This window comes from Notechis scutatus, chromosome 2, assembly GCF_049901735.1.
Source record: "Notechis scutatus isolate UNSWTSFEM ecotype Mainland chromosome 2, rNotScu1.2, whole genome shotgun sequence".
NCBI classification, from domain to species: Eukaryota; Metazoa; Chordata; class Lepidosauria; order Squamata; family Elapidae; genus Notechis; species Notechis scutatus.
In genome coordinates this window covers 69643054-69662631 of record NC_142010.1, presented here as the reverse complement: position 1 = coordinate 69662631, position 19578 = coordinate 69643054, and the positions used below count along the sequence as shown (strand labels likewise).

General features: G+C 38.3%; 2 protein-coding genes across 2 annotated transcripts; one reads left to right on the top strand and one right to left on the bottom strand.

Moving 5' to 3' along the window:
- Nucleotides 1-228: 228 nt before the first annotated feature.
- B4GALT7 (beta-1,4-galactosyltransferase 7) lies at nt 229-13849 on the top strand. Its single transcript, XM_026673366.2, has 6 exons — nt 229-539; nt 3383-3733; nt 5414-5639; nt 5900-5983; nt 6133-6237; nt 8231-13849. The coding sequence occupies exons 1-6, from the start codon at nt 388-390 to the stop codon at nt 8384-8386; spliced, it is 1074 nt and encodes a 357-aa protein (XP_026529151.2). The 5' UTR covers nt 229-387; the 3' UTR covers nt 8387-13849.
- Nucleotides 9290-19511, bottom strand: LOC113415800 (uncharacterized; the record flags this gene model as incomplete). Its single annotated transcript, XM_087955059.1, has 4 exons — nt 9290-9717; nt 15666-15768; nt 17885-18095; nt 19156-19511. Coding segments are annotated over 4 exons (1098 nt in total), but the record flags the coding sequence as incomplete, so codon positions are not given.
- Nucleotides 19512-19578: the final 67 nt, after the last annotated feature.

Below are 19578 nucleotides of genomic sequence, written 5' to 3'. Positions count from 1 at the left end.
TTTTAGGAGAGAGGGTGATTTTAATAAATGATCTGACCTTAATGTTTTGTTTATTGAAGGTACTTAATTCTGGTTGGTATTGTAATGAGAGAAATTAAAAATGGTTGTTTCCTTCTAAAACGTGTACTATCTTTATTACATCCCACATTTTGCAGCAGAAGGCATCTAAATCGATGTTTCAGCAATATGTTTAATGATTGGTTTAAGGCTTATGTTAATAAATGAACGTAAATCAACGAGCCCTTTTTCTAGCGATACTTAGAAGTTCGCTCTGCCTTTTGTACTCTTACATTCTATCATTCGGGACCGATTCCCTTTGCTCATCCTTAAGCGAGGAACTTCTCTTCAACTAGGAACAAATGTTAGGCGGAACAGCTGGTAAGGAGCATGTTTCTGGAGGGATGCGATAGTTGTTGGACCTGGTGTGCTAGCCAACGTGTCCCGGGTGGGGGTGTTGACCGGCAAGACGGCAGGATGTTGCTTTCTCGACGCAAGTCGACTATGTATCGCCGGGCGGGAGGAGGCGGGGGCGGCGGTGGGTAAGTTTCAATAAAGTATGAGGGACAGGGAATCAGATCGAGAAGATATTTGGGAGATGCTGTGGTAGAAGCAAGCCTCAATGGTTGCTCCTCTCTTGGGGCTCAGACGATTCGCTTTAATTTCTGAAGATCTGTAAAATGACCATGAACCAGAATCTATGACACGGGTTGGATATGCCTCTGTTGGGTATTTAAAACATAAAAAACGCTTCGTACCTGGGGAGCCAATGCTATGTGGAATGGATTCATTGTTGGTGTGTGTCACGGTCGATTTTTTATTTTTATTTTGCCTACATAATAGCTTATTCTAGTGAAGGAATGAATAAGAAAGCTATGTGAGCCAGTGTCATAGTGCCATTGCATAGGGGGAAGATTGAGAGAAAAGCATAGTCTGCCCTATTCTTCACCCCACATTCCAAAACCGTTTAAGCAAGTTATTGAACAGGAACTAAAAAAAACGGCCGATTGTGCAAATTTCCTTTGTTTCCCAAGTGAATGGAAGCTTTGCTGCAGATGCGAAGTCATAAGTGAAAGAGTTTTAAAGTTGGAGGACAAAATATTCAGATGTATAATCCTGGGCCTCATGTATATCCCTGTGAAAAAGAGATTTTGAGAGGAGTACGAGAGAATAGGCTGGATTATGAGGACTGATTTTGCAGTGTGCATATTCGTGCATGTATATCTAGCCTTAGGCAGAATGCAGCTTGAGAAAGCATGCATTTGGTCTTACTTCCATGTAAATACAGCTACAGCTGATGAGTGTAATCTGATCTGAACATTCTGTGATTCAAAAGCTTATTTAGGCAACTGATAGTTCATAGATAGTATTATGACATACAGTATGTGAAACTGATGTACTTACTGTGTTGAGTAAATTATGGTGACTAGATTCATAGAACACCCTAAACTGACAAGGCTGAATAGCTTTGTGTTTTAGAGCCTTCTAGATCTGGGACTTTACCGTCTTTGGTCCTGGAAGCTTGAGTCCTTCTGGACTCGAAATTCCTAGCTGAGAAAAAGGTGCCAGGCATGGCCAAGAGGGTCTTTGCACAACTGTTTTGTGCACCATTTCTGGACTGTGAGGCCCTGCTCACAGTTACTCTTGCCCTAGTCCCTTTACACATACTATTATAGTACATTCTACATGCCCTTGTATCCAAAAGCAGCACAGGCAGTTATGTGTGCCCCTAAGAAGACTCACATATCTGCTTTATGAGCTGTATGTTGCCAGTTACCTTCTGGGCCCAATTCAAAGTGCTAGTTTTGACTTTTAAAGCCCTACATGGCATGGAGACAGGTTATCTAAGGGTGATATAATATTCCTGATTATATTCTACTCATCCCATCAAGTTCTGGTAGGAGAGGCATATTATAGGCCCCATCTGTGAATGAGTTCCATCTGACAGGACCTAGGAGGCAAACTTTTTCTACTGTGGCATCCACCATCTGGAACATCATCCCTCCTGATGTCAACTCTTATTTCCTTCCAAAAAGCCCTTAATACATTTTTTTCAACAACCTGTGGATCCCTGGTGATAGGGAGCCCACCTGTTGACTGTATTATGTGTGATATTTCCCTGCTTATGGTTTTATTGTAATATAGCTTGATACCTGTGCTTTGCTACAAAACATTTGGTCGGTCTTAGTTTTTGGGGAAGAAAATAAGGGGGGGAAAAAATTCTGCCTCTGCCTATCAGCATCCATCGGTATTCATCTGGCTAGCGTCCTGTCAGTGTGTGAGAGAGTTGAGGGCTGTTTGGAAACTGAAAGAGTATTTGCTGTGTGAGCAAGGAGCCTGGGCATGGCTTAGCTCAACTGTTCTGTACTAAAGCTGGTTGCTGCTGTGAAATTAAAACTGAAACTGAAATTCCTCTCCTCAGCTTGTGTTTTGCATTTGGAACAGATTTCTTTTCAGGTGGGGAGGGGGAGTAGAACTCCTTAGCATCAGAGTGTGTTAATATATGAAATACTAATGCTCTGGTGGTCATTTCGAAAAATCCTATCTTAGTGAGCACCAAATTTCAAGTTTGTAGGCTTTATGGTTCTGGAAATTTTGTGATGATGTGTGAGTGGTATTTCGCTTTTATACATATAGATATGTTTATGTTTTATTGCAAGAGTAGGCTTGCTGTGAATTGGACGGCAAAAAAATTAATAAATAATTGGTCTTATACCTAGTAGGTTTTAATAACAGGTTTTATTGTATGTCACTTCATGTAAGATGGGCAGCAATACAAATTTGACAACTAAACAAATTAGCATATTGTGTGAAGTTGGCCATTATTTGGTTTTGGCTTAATGCAAAATCTGTTAACTTAGCCGTAGTAACTTATAAACTATGGCTTTTAGTTTCAATTTTATATTACGGTAGTTTGTTCACTAAACTATGATTAAAACAAAACATGGATCTATAAATGCTTAATGCTTATCTCCCCATATTTTTCCCAAATACTTCTGTATTTTGGAGTTGAATTCTATTCATAACTATGATTTCTACTCTTACAGGCCATGTCCCAAAGATGCTTTTGCAAGAGGCAATTGGACTTGCTTGTTTTTCTTTGAAGACATTTCTCATCCAAGAAGCTTTTTCAGCTTTGAGCTCTGAGCTGAAGGAGCTTCTTGAATGAGAAGCGAAACATCTTCAAAGATAAACAAGAAAGCCCAGTTGTCTCTTGAAAAAGCACCATTGGGACAACTATGACCTTGATGACTGAGAATCCCCATAGACACTTACAGGCCATGCTTACTCTGGGAAAGCCTGTGGAAGCTTGTTTTGTCCTCCATTCTTTTTTACTGGAGTAATCCATCACAGTGTTGTATTGCTTTTTCTGATTTTGCTTCAGGTTTCTCCGACTCCTGGGCATTCTACCCTGGAAATGCTCTCTCTTTCAGCTCTTCTTTATTGTGCTGTTGCTGGGTTTTCTCTCCCTGTTGTGGCTGCAGTTCAGTTGCTCAGGGGATGAGTCTAGAAGTCAAACAGCTGAGGCAACGGTACCTCAAAAACCTTGTGTACTTGAGCCTCTGCCTCCAATTCCTGATGATCCATCATGGGGACCACATCGCTTGGCAGTGTTGGTTCCCTTTCGAGAACGTTTCGAGGAGCTGCTGACTTTTGTTCCCCATATGCATCGCTTCCTCAGCGGGAAGAAAATTCGTCATCATATCTTCATTCTCAACCAGGTGGATCATCACAGGTATTTTATAATCTGAGTAATCCAGAATCCTGTCCTCATGCTTTTTTCCCTCTTTTCTAGCCTTCCAAACGCACGCCTTTTGGATGTGTTGAACAACAACTCCTATAATCCATAGGATTATAGTCCATGCTTGCTGGGAATTACAGGAGTTATTGTCAAACACATCCAGAGAGCAACTGTCTTTGCAACTTATTCTATTCTCTGGATTTCATCCATCCCTTTTCAAAATGGTTCAGGTCTGACACCGAAATGGAAAAATTAAAAACTGGTCATCCGTTTTACTAGAAAGAAAACATTTGTAATTCTTAACATAAGAGAACTGGGTAAGTTGAGGATCAAACCTGAATTCATAATCTTTCTGTCTCCTAGTAATTATTGGATGTTGCCAAATATTCCTAGTCCCAAAATAGCATTCAATAATCCCAATATAAAATAGCAGTTGAGCTTTTATTTTAAATTATTTTTCTAGTTATATGGTCTTAAGAATGAGTTAATTGAGAGAGTTTGCCATAGAGAGGGGTTGGTATTTTTTATTTCATTTTATTTTTATATTTTTGCAACTATATTTTTATTACTCTAGTGGAGCTTTCAGATCAGTGTTTAGTTTATGTCTGAAATTGGTTCTGGTACTCATTTTAAAAGTCTTAGTTTTTTTCTGAAACTATAATAGTGTAAGGAATTAACTACAGATCAATATATTTAGTTATACATCAGAAAACAAGAAAATATTTTCTGCATTCTTTTTTGCTTCCTCCAAGATATGCATGCCGTTTTCCTTTTCTTTTTTTGATAGATAATTTTTAAAAAATATTTCTAAACTATTTTGATGACAAAAATGATCAGAACCAATCACAAGGAATATAAACAATATAATAAACAAAAAATGATTTCCAAATAGATGTCTGAAATACAAAAATTACATACTATAATAAATATATTTATTATAGGCATAAAAACACAAAAGCATATTCATGTATATTAAAACAATACATATTCATATTGTGTTACACAGTTGTTATCAATACAAGTCAACAACAGGAAAAATTAGAATGTACAATGAGCATATTGGGTAGAGTTCCAGTTTCCAAATATTCTGACAATAAAGTTTGAGAATAGAAAGAACTGAATTCTTCAAACCATTGTTTCATTGATGGACAAGGGATATCCAGTCTTCTACTATTAATTTTTATGACCATAAAGTCATGCAATACTCATTTTTATTATCTTTCATTATGTCTCTAAATTGCACGTATTTAATTCAGAATAATTATATAAGCATTTCCAAAGGCCAGTGATTCTTTGAAATTAGAATTAATATTTGAAATAATTTTCTGATCAAAAGGGAGCCATTATAGCAGATGACCACATATGAAACAATTGCAGTCCAAGTACCACATCTGTCTTTTTCGTTTTATGTGATTTTATCTTATATTAAATATTCTGTATATCTGTTGAGTACATTGTGGGTTAAAGAATTGCTAATGATAATAAATAAAGCATGAACAATGCTCTATGCTATACTATATGCTATACTATACAGATCTGAACATATGCCGAACATATACAGATGCTCTATGCTATACTATACAGATCTGAACAATTCCAGCAAAGAAGTAATTCAACCTGCCTGGGTAGAATTTTGTGACAGGCCCACTTTTTTCACATTGATCTCTTGGGCAGGTTTAACCGAGCATCTCTGATCAATGTGGGTTTCCTGGAAAGTGGCAATGACACAGACTACATTGCCATGCATGATGTGGATTTGTTACCACTTAATGAAGAATTGGATTACAGCTTCCCAACAGCTGGTCCTTTCCATGTGGCATCACCTGAGCTGCACCCACTCTATCATTATAGCACCTACGTGGGGGGCATCTTGCTGCTTACCAAGCAACACTATCAAATGGTAAGTCACAACTTCTTTCTTACGGAAGAAACTTCTGCATTTTTTGCAAAAGGCAGAAGACCCTGTTGATTGTGCTCTTTCTAAAGAAACATAGGCTGCTGCTTCTTTTTTTTTGGTCTGGCTATTTGCTAGATGTATCAGGAGGTGAGTGGGGGGGAGGCCTATAATCCTGGAAATGAAATGTTGAGAGAACAGTTCTGTATTTTCTAATCTTTCAAAAGTCTCAAACTGTGGGATTAACTGCCTTATTATTGTTTCAGTGTAATGGAATGTCCAACCGTTTCTGGGGCTGGGGCAGGGAAGATGATGAATTTTATCGCCGCCTCAGAGCAGCTGGACTTCAAGTGAGGATGAATCATTTTTGTAGCGGGAATTGGGTCTTTGGGATTCAGGTGCTCAGTGTGATCTGGGACTGCTTTAAACTTCTTTTCCCAATTCCCAAAGAATGACATCGTTTAGTGGCTCACGTAGGCTCCACTATTCTTCGTTTCAGCTCTTCCGACCCTCAGGTATTACAAGTGGATACAAAACATTCCAGCATCTGCATGATCCAGCATGGCGCAAAAGGGATCAGAAGCGTATTGCTTCCCAGAAACAGGTGGGGTTTCTCATTTGGGAGGGGGATGAAAGTTGTATCTTGAAGTTGAACAGTGTTGTCTTTAGATGAAGTAAGCTAAGAAATTCTTGTTTCCTCTTGATCAGTTCCCTGTCATCTACAAGAATTACATTCAAATCTGCATCTCCAAATGGGATTCAACATTTAACATCTAATTACTGTAGCAAACATGACTAGTAGTAAGATGAAAAGTTGTAGAGGGCCACACATTGCCCAGTCACCAGCAAATACTAACTATAGTATAGCCCAGTGATGGCAAACTTTTTTGTTGTGGTGTGGTGTGCCGAAAGTGCGCGTTCTGGCACCCACAATGCACCCACAGTGGAGCCTGGGGGAGGCCATTTTCGCCCTTCCAGGGGCTTGAAGGAAGCCTCTGCAACCTTTGGAGGCTGAAAAACAGGCCCGTTTTTCGGCCTCCAAAGGCTGCAGAGGCTTCCCTCAAGCCCCCAGGAGGGCGAAAACAGCCTCCGCCAGGCTCCAGAGGCCCTCCGGAGGCTGAAAACAGGCACTTCCGGTATTTCTGGAAGGCCTGTTTTTCGGCCTCCTGAGGCTGCAGAGGCTTCCTTCGAGCCTCCGGGAGGGCGAAAACAGCCTCAAACGGGCCGAAAATCAGCTGGGAGGCGTGCACATGCGCAGTGCAGGTAAGTTTGGCTGGAGCTCACATGCCCGCACAAATGGCTCCGCGTGCCACCTGTGGCACGCGTGCCATAAGTTCACCATCACGGGTGTAGCCTATTACTGTAGTGCTGGGGACAGGAGAGGGAGCTGTTCTAGAAACATAATTGAGTCAGGATGTCATGAAATAAAGATTCTGATGTCTTTCTTTCAATACGGTTGAAATAGTAACAGTGAACTCTCTAACACAGAGAATGAAATGCACACATGAATTCTATTCATAATGGAATTGTAAATGCAATTTGCAGTGAATATCACTGCCCATTATGATCTTTCATCTGAGATCCGTTTCTTTCCAATAATCTCTCTAGAGTGCCATTAATAAGCGAGTTCCATCTTTAAAATATTTCAGTTCCTGCTTTACGGTCAAAACAGACCATGCATATGATGTAAATCTAGCAAATATTTTTTTTTTCTAAGTAAATAGTTAATGGAAAATTCAAGGTGCTTTTAGTGAAGGACTAAGACAAATGTTCTCAAATAAACTGTGTTACAGAAAAATATTTATGGGGAACATTCATTAAATGTTTTATATATTTAGTAGCATTTGCAAGCCCTTGGTGCTACTTCACCTCCATTTTTATATATTAAAGCTGGCCTTTTTCTAACAGAAAGAATATGTATCTATATATGTGTGGATAAAGACCATCTCTCCAAATATTTATGTCTCTGCATGTTGAATGCTTAAATTGTGGTAAAAGGCAGGTACTGCCGTGTGTTTTTAAGACTAAATCACTAGACAAGATGTCCAGAAGTGTATGTTATAGTTAGGAAGAAAACTTTCAGTATTAGTGCATACAGAATTTCCATGAAGATAAGGAACACTTTCTCATTCCCCTCTTCTATCTCTATTTTGTAAATAAATATACGTATCATTTTTAACTACACAATCTGTAAATTTACAAGTTTGTGGTTTTACTGAAAAGTAGTAATCAAAAACAGTTCATGAAGCAACAAAGATTATTTTTGCTAAAATGATCTCTAACATGGATTCTAATATTTAGAAATCAGATCTTCCTAAATTGATGCAATTTTTACCTTTCTGGACCTTAAATGAATGCAAAATTGTTAAAGTTAATAAGCGTGTAGTGTTTATAGCACAAGCGGAGAGGATTTGCATGATTTGTAGTCTTTTGATATCATGTAATTCTGTATTTTTAATGCTAAATTTCAAAGCTCTTGTTGTGAATATTTTAACTATTGATCAAAATGTATATGATTGAATGATCCATATTGGTTGTTTTTTTTTTCTTGTATTGTTGGCTTTTCCATATAACGCATGTCATTTTTCTTTTCACAGGAACAGTTCAAAGTAGACCGGACTGGAGGATTGACTAACCTAAAATACAGGGTAGAATCACGCATTTCCCTGAGTGTGGCAGGAGCTCCCTGCACAGTTCTTAATATCTTGCTAGAATGTGACTCCAATGAGACTCCTTGGTGCGCGTTTGGTTGATACTCCTGCTATACAGATTGCCTGTCTTGTTTGCTGCTCTACCAGTTCATGGCCAGAATTGCAGCTCAGCTCTGGGATGGCAAATCCTTCCGTAGGAACCGACAACCAGTCTTAACTGCCAGGATAAAGTGGTTAAAAAGAGAACTGAGGATCTACACTAGTTGATAAAGCAAATACAGGTCATTACCTCAGGATACTGCAAGGTGGCATCAATTGCAGTGGCGATGGAAACATTAAATAAGCCAAGTGCCTTTCTATCAGTTAGAAGGACATTGTCTTAGGTATCTTCATCTCAAGAAGCTGAAGAAACTGTGAACCCAGAGGCACTATAGGGATTAAATTATTGTTTCTCTGCTAGCCACGACTTGAAGATTTCTTTATCCAGACTAAAACTCAAAGGAATGTTAGACATTTGCTTCTCTTGTGGCAATTACAGGCATAAATATCTGCTCCAAAATATCCTTATACCGTATTCTTCCTCTGGTGCCTCTTGTTAGTACGTCCTTTGCTTTCTGACTCCAGGAACTCATGGCCGGCCATCTTAACTAGTCCCATTTTCAGATCTTTTGAACTGTAAAGGCTGTTGTCTTTACTGAAATACAGCTATTAAAACAAACAGATTGAAAGCATATTATATCTGAAATGTGTGTGAACAGGGTTTTATGTACTACTGTGAATAGTATCGAATTTTCTAATTTTGTACTAAACAGAATTCCGACTTAAATGAACCTTTCTGTCTTATGATGACTGTAATCCCCCCCCCCCCCAACACTCCTTAATGTGAAAGAACTGGGCACCAGAACATACATGTATATTATCTGAATATGATGCATTTGTATATTTCTGGATACAGTAGTGCTTTTTTCCATTGAGAAAGGTAGAGACAAAGTTAATATGATATGATCAAAGCCCCACTCCGAAACACCTGCGACAGAACTGGTAACTCCTTTGCAGTTGCATTCGGCATCTGTGGAAGCGGCTGATCACAGAGCTGGCTGGTGCAATATTAGTGATCTGTTGAAGACTCACTGTAGAGAAATGGAGGGTCTGGGCCCTTGGGGGAATATCACTGTGCCCTATAGTATGAAGGGGTGGAAGAGATGCTTGCCAGGGTTCCATAGAAATGCCTGCTGCCTCTGGATTCCTTTCCTCTTTCAGCGGTTTTGATTTCTTCTTAGGCTGTTGACTAAAGATGCTATTGAACTGTTCCAAGGTACTTGGATGTTCAGACTGTGTTGGGTTCATAACTTCAGAGGGAAGTTCTTTGTAGTTACACGAGATGAGCTTCTGCAGTTGGGGTTTGGATATAGATTTCTTGCCAACACAGGTTGCTGTAGAGGATAAGGTAGAACCAAAAGGGTTAATAGAGTTGCAATATCCTCCACCCTCCCCGAGAGTGTTCATTTTCTTCTTTTTTAAGCTTTTGACTGAGGAATATTTCATACATGCTGTGTCATGAGTTAGAAATCATTTCAGGCCATAGGAACCACTTTGGGGTTCTCCATAATAGTGAGAATATGTATATAAAATGTAAACAAAATGTCTAAAACCTCATGAAATCTCATGAAAGTATATGCGAGCATTATGAGATTTGGCTTATTTTTTAGAAATACACAAACAGAAGTCAAATAATTTAATGGCCCAGCAGATTTGTTGGCATCCATAAGCACAGTGTTGCCATGTTACAGTGTAGATCTGTAGGGATAAAAGACTCTTATAAAATGGGCCAGAGCCACTTTTATATTTTTTCTACTCATTACAGAAATTGGAATGTTTAATTTAAGAACAATGTGTTTGCCCATAACAAAAAGCTATTAAATGCTAAGAAATGGGATTCAGTAGATTCCTGTCTTTTCTTGTCCTGTAAGCTTTTGTATATGTCTCTTGTCTCAAATTCTTATTATTTTTCCCCATACCATTTTATCCCTTATTAGGATCTTCCAGATTTGAGGGAAAATACAGAGTGCAGCCAATTAACATAATTCAAGCAAATCTGTATGATGCATTGAAAGGGCTAAAACCATAGCAGTGAGAAGGAGCCATCAATTAACTTGCTATTGATGTATACTGAATTCCTGATTGGTCCAGATTTGCTCTTTTTCTAAAAAAACTATGCATATGTTTTACACGATTCATTCTTTCTTTGGTTTAATTTTTTTAAATTTGAAATATATCTGTATTGTTAAAAATAATATAATAAAATGCAAAAATATCCATATTAGGTAGTGAATACAGGCAATAGAATAAAACGAAAAGAAGCAAGCACAAATAAAAACATTATTATTAAAAAAACTTTCTAAAAATACATTCTACCTTTCCTTCCCAGCTATTTCTCCAGCCCCTGACCACAACTTAGATATTTATCATTTACAGTGAAGATGATTACCAGTATACTTTTTGCCTCCTAATATATTTTTTAGAAATCATATTCTAAATTTTCCCTGTTAATGTGTATTATGCAGGGGTGGGATTCAAATTTTTTAACAACCGGTTCTGTGGGCGTGGCTTAGTTGGTGGGCGTGGCTTGGTGGTCATGTTATTGGCTGGGTGTGGCCAACTCAATATCACTCACATCGAGGCATGCATCTCCTCGCCTAGCCTCTCATGACTGGGGATGCTGCAACAGTCGTAAGTGTGAAAAATGGTCATAAGTCACTTTTTTCAGTGCCATTGTAACTTTGAATGGTCACTTCACACAAGCAAAGTACCAGCAAAGGAGAGGAAAAAAACTCCAGAGACATTCCTGAAAGTCTAGTCCTGCCAAGAATGTAATAAGGGTTAACAGAGAGGCAGTTTCTATAAGCAACACCAGAATGTTTTCTTCCTGCCTTCCTTACAGGATTAGGCCAGTAATTTCTTCTAACAACCGGTTCTCCAAACTGCTTAGAATGTTAACAACCGGTTCTAGCGAATAGGTGCGAACTGGTAGAATCCCACCCCTGGTATTATGTATGGGATACATTCTTGTTTAAATTTGGTTAGAATTCTGTGAGAGGTGTAATTTCTTCAATTATAGCCCCTCAATCTGATTGATGGCAAAGGTCCTCTTTTCTGATCTTGGATCAAATTTGTTCTGGCAGCAGCCAACATCTGTCTTAGTAAATATTTTCTGAGACTGTACCCCCCCCCCCAAAAAAAAAATATATTTGTGGTTTCAGGTCAAATGTTATTCTTCATATTTTCTCAATATTTTGATTTATTTCCAGTACTTTTGATGGTTGTTTTTTTTATATAACCACTACATAGTTCCTTCTTTGTTATGATATCTCCAGCATTTATGATATTATTATATGATTTCCCTATCTTGATCATTATTATCCATAAAACATTTTTGTACTAATTTTTCCTTAAATTATAATCTGGAATAAATTTGCTTTTTCCTAATAAATCTTCCCATCATTATGTGGTTATTTGAATTTTTCATCTACTTTACCAGTCAGTTTTTGATTTCTTCTTTTTCCATGGCCTAATTCAATCACAACTTATATAGATATTCTAATAAATGATACTGGTTTTGTATAAGTGTTTCAAATTCTGCTTTCTTTCCCAAATTATTTCATTCTTTCTTGAGATCACTTTTTATTCTTCCGTATTTTTATCAGTTTTTGTCTATAATACTTTTTTTCAGATTGTTTTATTCTTTTGTTTCCTTATACCATAGATGCCTATGGAGTTCATTGACAAAGTCAGCTCCTTCTATCATTAATATTCTGCTATTTGGGGATTTTATCCATTGTCACATGATGGACACTCTTGGACAAAAATATGATTTAAAGTTAGAAACTGTGAAGGTTACCTATTTTTTTCTGAATGTTGAACATCTTTAAGTCTTACTCTTGGTTGTTTTTTTTCCTGCTCCGTATAAATCTCATGCATTTCTTTGCCAATCCTGTAAGGTTTTGTCTGAGATTGAAATTGGTATTATTTAAAATAAATTCACCTTGTCTGGTAGTATGTTCATTTTATTGCCACAATATGTCTTAACCCAGAATGTTTTAGATTTTTCCACCTTTTGTTTTTTATTTCTTTCCATAATTTATCATAATTATTCAGAAATTTGTCTTCATTGTCAAACAAAGTCCCAAACATTCGACTGTTGTTTTTTTAAAACAGATCCCACAACCAGTTTTTTTTAAAAAAAGGTTTTTTTCTGGAGTTAAATATTTTGTTAATTATTATCTTTGAATTTGTATCTGGAGAATTCACTGTGATCTGATTATTTAACCAGTGATCTTATAGCACTCTGATTGCACAATGGTTAGTATTAGATCATCTGCATGACATTTCCACTTGTAATTCTTCTCCCTGAATCTTGATTCCAAATATTTGTCTCTGGATCTTGTCTGCCAAAGCTATTCAAACATTTACAAATAATAAGGAAGAAAATGAATATCTTTGCCTGGTACCTTTGTTCATTGAAAAACATGTAGAGAAGATACCACTTGCTATGATCTTTCCTATTTGTCACTGATATATGATCTCCATCTTAAGTTTTAAGTTCTTGTCCTGGATTAATTTTGCTTAAAATTGTTAATAAGAAACATTGCTCCAAGTGATCAAAGGATTTTTCTGCATCTAAAAATATTACTACGACCTTCTTTTTCTTATTGTTGAGCTGTTCCAATGCGATTACAGGTAGTCCTCAATTTATTATCACAATTCAGCCCAACATTTTTGTTGCTAAGCGAGACATTTGCTAACTGAAATTTGCCCCTTTTTGCCACAGTTGTTAAGGGAATCACTGCAGTTGTTAACTTAGTGACATAGTTGTTAAGTGAATCTGGCTTCCCCATTGACTTTGCTTGTCAGAAGACGGCAAAAGGTGATCACATGACCTCAGGACACTGCATCTGTCATAAATACAAGTCAATTGCCAAGTGTCCAAATGTTGATCATGTGACTATGGGGATGCTGCAATGGTGATAAGCATGAAATATAGTCATAACTCATCTTTTTCAGTGCCGTTGTAACTTTGAACTGTCACTAAATGAACTGTTATAAGTCGAGGACTACCTCTATTATAAATCTTTTAGTGTATTGTCCTTCATTTTTCTCTTCAGAACATAGACTGATCTGTACGTATCAATTCAGAAATGTAGTACCTCAAACACTCAGCTAGCATTGTAGTGATCCTGCAGGTGGTTTCTGAGCTTGCAAATCCTAATTTGCTCCCTTTCTTTATTGTTGCTGTATTTCTTTCTTTCTCTTTTCTAATTAGATATGCTAAAGGTTTTCTTTCAGTTATTTGCATTCTCAAAATGATTTTGTTTGACATATATTTTATCTTTTGGAATTCTCCCATTCCTAAAGTCTTCTTGTTATTTCACTTTATGCGCTTATCTTAATGTCTGTGAGTTTGAATTTGTTCTAGTTTTACTTCTTTTTCAAATGGGTCCATTGTTTTTTTTCCCTTCAGAATTGTTGCAAACATTGTAAGAATTCTTAATAAGCTTTTCTCGTCTCCCATATGGTTGTCTCTGATATTCCTGAAGCTATATTTATTTTAAAAAGAGTTGTAGTTCTTTTTTTTTATATATTCCTATAATGCATCTTCTTGGAATAACAACCTGTCATTCATTTTCAATTCAAAAAGTGGGGTTTTTTTCCTTACGTTTGCTGAATGCTTGGCCACTAATAAAAAGTGGGCCAATCTTTTATATCTATTTTTATCTGAATTACCCCATAACACAAAAGAGTTTTTTTTATAACTCTGGATCTATAGAAAACAGTTCTCTAATCATGAGTTTCCAGGTCATCATGTTCAGCCATATGAATCTGTTGGAGCAAGCTATATACTCAACATTCGCCTCTCTGGTTCTTTACATTTTATTATCAAAGTAATGAAATATACTGTTAACAAGCTGTAGTTGCTGCTAGCTGAAGTTGAAATGGGTAGGATTTATAACCGATGCCATCTAGAGTTTGTGTGTTTTTAATCTATTTAAAGGTATAATAGCTTTGAGGAATAATGGCAGCTCGGAAGAAATTAGGAAGAAATTAGCACTTGCCAGTGATGGGAATATTGGAGCCTTCATTAGCTTTATGCCCTCACATTATACAGCTAGTCCTTAACTTACGACCACAATTGAGTTCAAAAGTTAGTTGCTAAGCAAGACAGTTGCTAAGTGAGTTTTGCCCCATTTCACGACCTTTCTCGCCACAATTGTAAAGTGAATCTCTTCAGTTGTTAAGTTAGTAACCCAGTTGTTAAGTGAATCTGGATTCCGCATTGACTATGCTTGTCAAAAGGTGATCACATGACTCCAGGACACTGCAAGCATCATAAACATGAGCCAGTCACCAAGCTTCCAGATTTTGATCACATGACCATGGGGATGCTGCAATGGTCGTGTGAAAAACAAAAGTCACCTTTTTTTGGTGCCGTTGTAACTTTGAGCAGTCACTAAATGAACATGTCAACTCATAAAATATTTTGATGGTCTTTTTAGAATTGCCAACAGAAAGGGCAGGGGGAGCTGTGCAGCAGCTTGCAAATTGAAACTGCATCCTATAAATGTTTTCAAAGATAGTAATTAGGTGACTGAAGTTTCTGCCGCGCAATATTCTAACTGGAGAGCATGATTGATGATGACTCTTGGCTGTGGATGTGTCCCATTGGAGAATACGAATTACGATGCACCCAGGAGATGGGGGAAAACCAGGGTCAAGGGTGACAATGAATTATGTGTCTCAGGGTCGGCTACATCCAGGCAATGCCGGACAGTTTAACTCCCAATAAATCCTTTTTAAATTTTGGAAGTTTGGCTCGAGACTCATGATTTAAATGGAGGTAACTGCCAGAATCCTGACAGAACGGTTGTAAGCAGTGGTGGGATTCAATTTTTTTTACTACCGTTTCTGTGGGTGTGGTTTGGTGGGCGTGGCAGGGGAAGGATACTGTAAAACAGAGGTCTCATACTCGCGGCCCGCGGGCCAATTGCGGCCCGCAAGACGATATCCTGTGGCCCCCACCGTGATATGAAAGTATAATATTAGTGCGTTCTCCATGTGTCGCTAGCTGGCTAAACACTTCTATGTGCGGCCCAGCCTCACCCAGACTCTGCCTCCAGCGGCCCCCAGGTAAATTGTGTTTGAGACCCCTGCTGTAAAATCTCCAGTCAGAGGTGGTTTTTGCCGATTCTCCGAACTACTCAAAATTTCCACTATCGGTTCTCCAGAACTGGTCAGAATCTGCTGAATACCACCTCTGGTTGTAAGTCAAGGACTGCCTTGACTTTCAGTTGCTTTGTAGCGCTGGCATGACTACTTAATTATTCACCTGTTGCCATGTGCAAAGAGCTGCCGAGACTGGCTCCAGATTTCTCTGCTGAAGCCTCCAACTCAGTGCTGATGCTTGAAGAAGACGAATCTTCATTGTTAGCCTGGAGAAAAGAAGCGACAGTGCCTGAAGGTTGCAGCCATCTCAGAGATATTTTGTCTTTGTATGTGCAATGCAGATACTGTATATTGAGCTTATGTTTCTTCTTTAATCTTTGAGGGTCGTTGCCCACTGCCCAATTGGCTGTAATGTACACAATGAGATTCATGCTAAGAATAGGCTCAAATAGGCTGGCTGGTGATTCAATGTACCCAGCAATTATCAGTATATTGTATGAACTAGCATGTTATGTGGACACTGCAATTGGGTTGTTTTTAAGGAATTAAAGCATTTAGCATTTCAATAGAGTTATACAATTGCTTCATAATAGGAACTGGGGGAGAAGGAGAATTAAATCCTTCCTGTAGGTTATATTTTATTTGCTGATTCACAATTGTTCAAAAAGCTTTTTTCTGAAGACTGGAAAACGTACAGCTCTTCAGCTGCTGTTGAAGTACAGCTCCCATAGCGCCTGACTATTAACTACAATGGTTGAGCCTGATAGTAATTAAATTCAAATAACAGATGGAGAATCAAAGATTATCTAGTCCATGAGTTGCTTTATACTGAATTTGGGCGATAAAATTATAGCACAGTATTTTAAACCAAGATTACTAGATTTATTTAGATCACTGCTAGTTTTAGCTTGCTTTTTTTTGTATTTGGGTCAGGAATAAACATTCCACACTGAGCAAGTAAAATAGGTATAAAATAGGTCATAGAAATATAGCACGTGCAAAAAGTATGTAAAATAAATAGGATTCAAACTAAATGACACTTGCTCAAGAGCATTTTCTCTTGCCAGTATGAGGTCTTTCTCTGTACGTGTTGAAGGACATTGTATAGCACTTAGCACTTCAGACTTATGTAGCACTTCATAATGCTTTACAGCCCTCTCTGAGCGGTTTATAATGTCAGCTCTCAACAATCTGGGTCCTCATTTTACCAACCCCGGAAGGATGCAAGATGAGTCAACTTTGAGCCAGTCAGGATTGAACTCCTGGCTGTGGGCAGAGTTTGCCTGCGATACTGAATTCTCACCACTGTGCCACCACAGCTCATATGTACCACAGCATATGTTTTTAGCTGTAATTCCATCACCCACCCTCGATCTTTTATAAATGACGGAAATATAAGATAACTATTTTTATTATGTATACCCTGACTAATGAAGATTTTGCACTGAAATTATAAATATGGGAAAAACAAAATTACTGAGGAATCCTTGGTATTCACCGAACTTGGTTGTTTTCTTACAGATGTTTCATTACCAAACTAGGTAACATCATCAGTGCTAGTAGGGAGTGGTGTTTGCTCTCACTTTATATTCTAGTGGCTTGCCCTTTTGGTGGAGGTTAAATTACTTTATGTTAAAATGCCTATGTGTTCTCAGATTTTATAGAGGTTTGGAAGAAAATAAAAGGAGTGGCAGCAGATTAGACTCCTGCAATGCACTCTACATTGGACTGCCATTCAAGATCTTTTGGAAACTGACCACCAAATGCAGCAGTGTGAGTAATTGTGGGTGCAGCATTGTATTTCCGTGTAACACCACTGCTTTGCTAGCTGCATTGATTCCTAGTAGGCTTTAAGGTTCAATTTAAGATGCTGGTTACTACTATAATGCCCTACAAGGCATAAGGCTGGGTTATTCATGGCACTGCCCATCTCTAATTGGGTGTGTCTATTCCATGACCTCCTAGACTAGGTATGTCCCAGACAGCCTCTAAAATGGTGTCCTTTGGGGTGACCAGGACATATTCCTTTTCTGCTGCACTGCCCATCCTCTGGATCCTTCTGAGATTTGGATAGCCCTAGTCCTTATGGACTTGAAAACCTGGATCTTCTCCTGGTGGTGAGCTGAATGATTGTGAGTTGGCCTTGATTACATTATCCTTTATTGGGGTCTTTTTTAATCTTGATGGGGCTGTTTTGATTTTTCATTGTATGTTACTGCCCAGAGTTGGCAATTGGTGAATGGGGCGCCATGCAAATTGATTTAAATAACTACATAAACAGGCAAGTAAAATGAGCTTCAACGTTTTTTTTAGCATCGATGGGCTGCATTTCTCCATTTGCACTTGAAGCAAAGAAAAGAAATTTCATCCTGTTGGACCTACCAAGCTAGATGACTGAGATGGAGTTTCTTTGTAGGCTTTGTACTTCCTGCCCTTCTTGCTCCCACAAAGTCTGGTGAAGAAGGTCCAAGTTCCAGGCGAGTTCATTGCTGGCTCACTGGTTGGTGATGAGATCTGTAAGAACTGGAGGTCAAGCTGCAGCTGCCCTCGGATCTTCTCTTTCTTTCCAGGTCGAGATTGCAGCACAAACCACCTGTAGAACAAATGCAATGACCTTTACTGCAGGACTTGTAGTATTCTTCAATGCTACTGCCATTTCAAGCATATATATTTTTTTTGTGTTTTAAAATCACCCAGTTTAAAAAAAAAGGAGACTTTTTTTTTCCCAGCTTAGGACACTACTTAAGTTATTGAACTCCATACCAAGGATCATGGGCCAAAAGGTAATGGATGTGACCAGGACAAAGACTAAACTTAAATTACATCAATTCAATTTAAATATAGCTGATATGATTACTTTTCAATTTTGTGTATAATAATTACCCTCTTCTCCTGTTTTAAAAGTGACAAGTTAGTAAAAATTTTGTATGACGTTGTCTATCCCTAAATTCTCAGGGGCAGTACACAGCCCTAGAAATTCAACGCCTTCCCCTGTGTGCAAGGATAGTGTTTTTTTGATGGCATGTTGCTGGCGAATGTTGGTGTTCATTAGCGATCTACTATGTATGTTATCCTATTGTAAGTAGATAATCTGCCAAAGGCTCAGAATTATTTTGACTCATTTCCCAAGATTATGAATGATACAGGAGTACTTAGATATCAAACATTTAATAAGAACTGATGCTTGCAAAGTTCCTTTTCACTTTGCTTTTCCTATTAGATACAACTCATTTAACATTTTATCCATTTATGTTCAGTATATGATTTTTCATCAGCCTATTCCATTTCTATCCCGTAGATACTGGCTCTAGTATTCAATTCCCTGCCAAAATTTGGCACATTATTCTTAATGCACGTGCAGGATTTAAAGAAACTAACTGTTAAATGTTGCTTTTGCTTTAGTTGGTTTTCTTTACTGCTTGTTTGCACACACACACATATATATGGAGGATTCATATGGCAGTCCCTGGCTATATAATTCCTTCCTGAATTGTCTTCCATGGTGTTATCCACTTATTTTAAGCTAGGAAAATGCAGAGCTATCACTTCCATGCTGTATCCTCCCACACCTTCTCCCTGCTCCCATTCTGGGGCCCAGATAGATAAAGTCTGCTTATCTTTCCTAAAATTGATACAGAACTGAATCCACACACTCATTTCTCCTCTTTGTTTTGTCTTGAAAAAGTTGGGCAAGGGGCAAATTAACCCTGCCCAAGAATTGGTTGAAGTGATGAACGGACTGGTGCATGACAGTAAGGATAAGGCCATGTTCTTCTGAGTCGTCCAGCACAGTCGGCAGTTGCAGTGTACACTCTTCGTGCCATTCAGGGCTCAGGTTGTGAAGCGCCACAGAGGTCCTAAATTTCTGCTTTTGCAGCTGAATCACAACATATGGGTTGCTGGTGCCCATGCTCCCCTTTGGGCGCAGGGAGCAGGCCCGCAGGACAGTCAGTTGCAGGTGGGTAGGATGCCAGGCCTTTTCCTTCTCTAGGTCCTCATCTACCCTATAAAGACATTAATCATCGTTATATTGGGTTTAGGAAACAGGGACAGTCACTGACATAGCTGAAGTCAAC

Excerpts from the sequence above, each read along its gene's own strand:
- B4GALT7 (XM_026673366.2), top strand. The coding sequence starts at position 388 with ATGTTTCTGGAGGGATGCGATAGTTGTTGGACCTGGTGTGCTAGCCAA. Across the intron at positions 5,984-6,132 it reads TCAGAGCAGCTGGACTTCAA|CTCTTCCGACCCTCAGGTAT; the intron begins GTGAGGATGAAT and ends TCTTCGTTTCAG. Across the intron at positions 6,238-8,230 it reads GTATTGCTTCCCAGAAACAG|GAACAGTTCAAAGTAGACCG; the intron begins GTGGGGTTTCTC and ends TTCTTTTCACAG.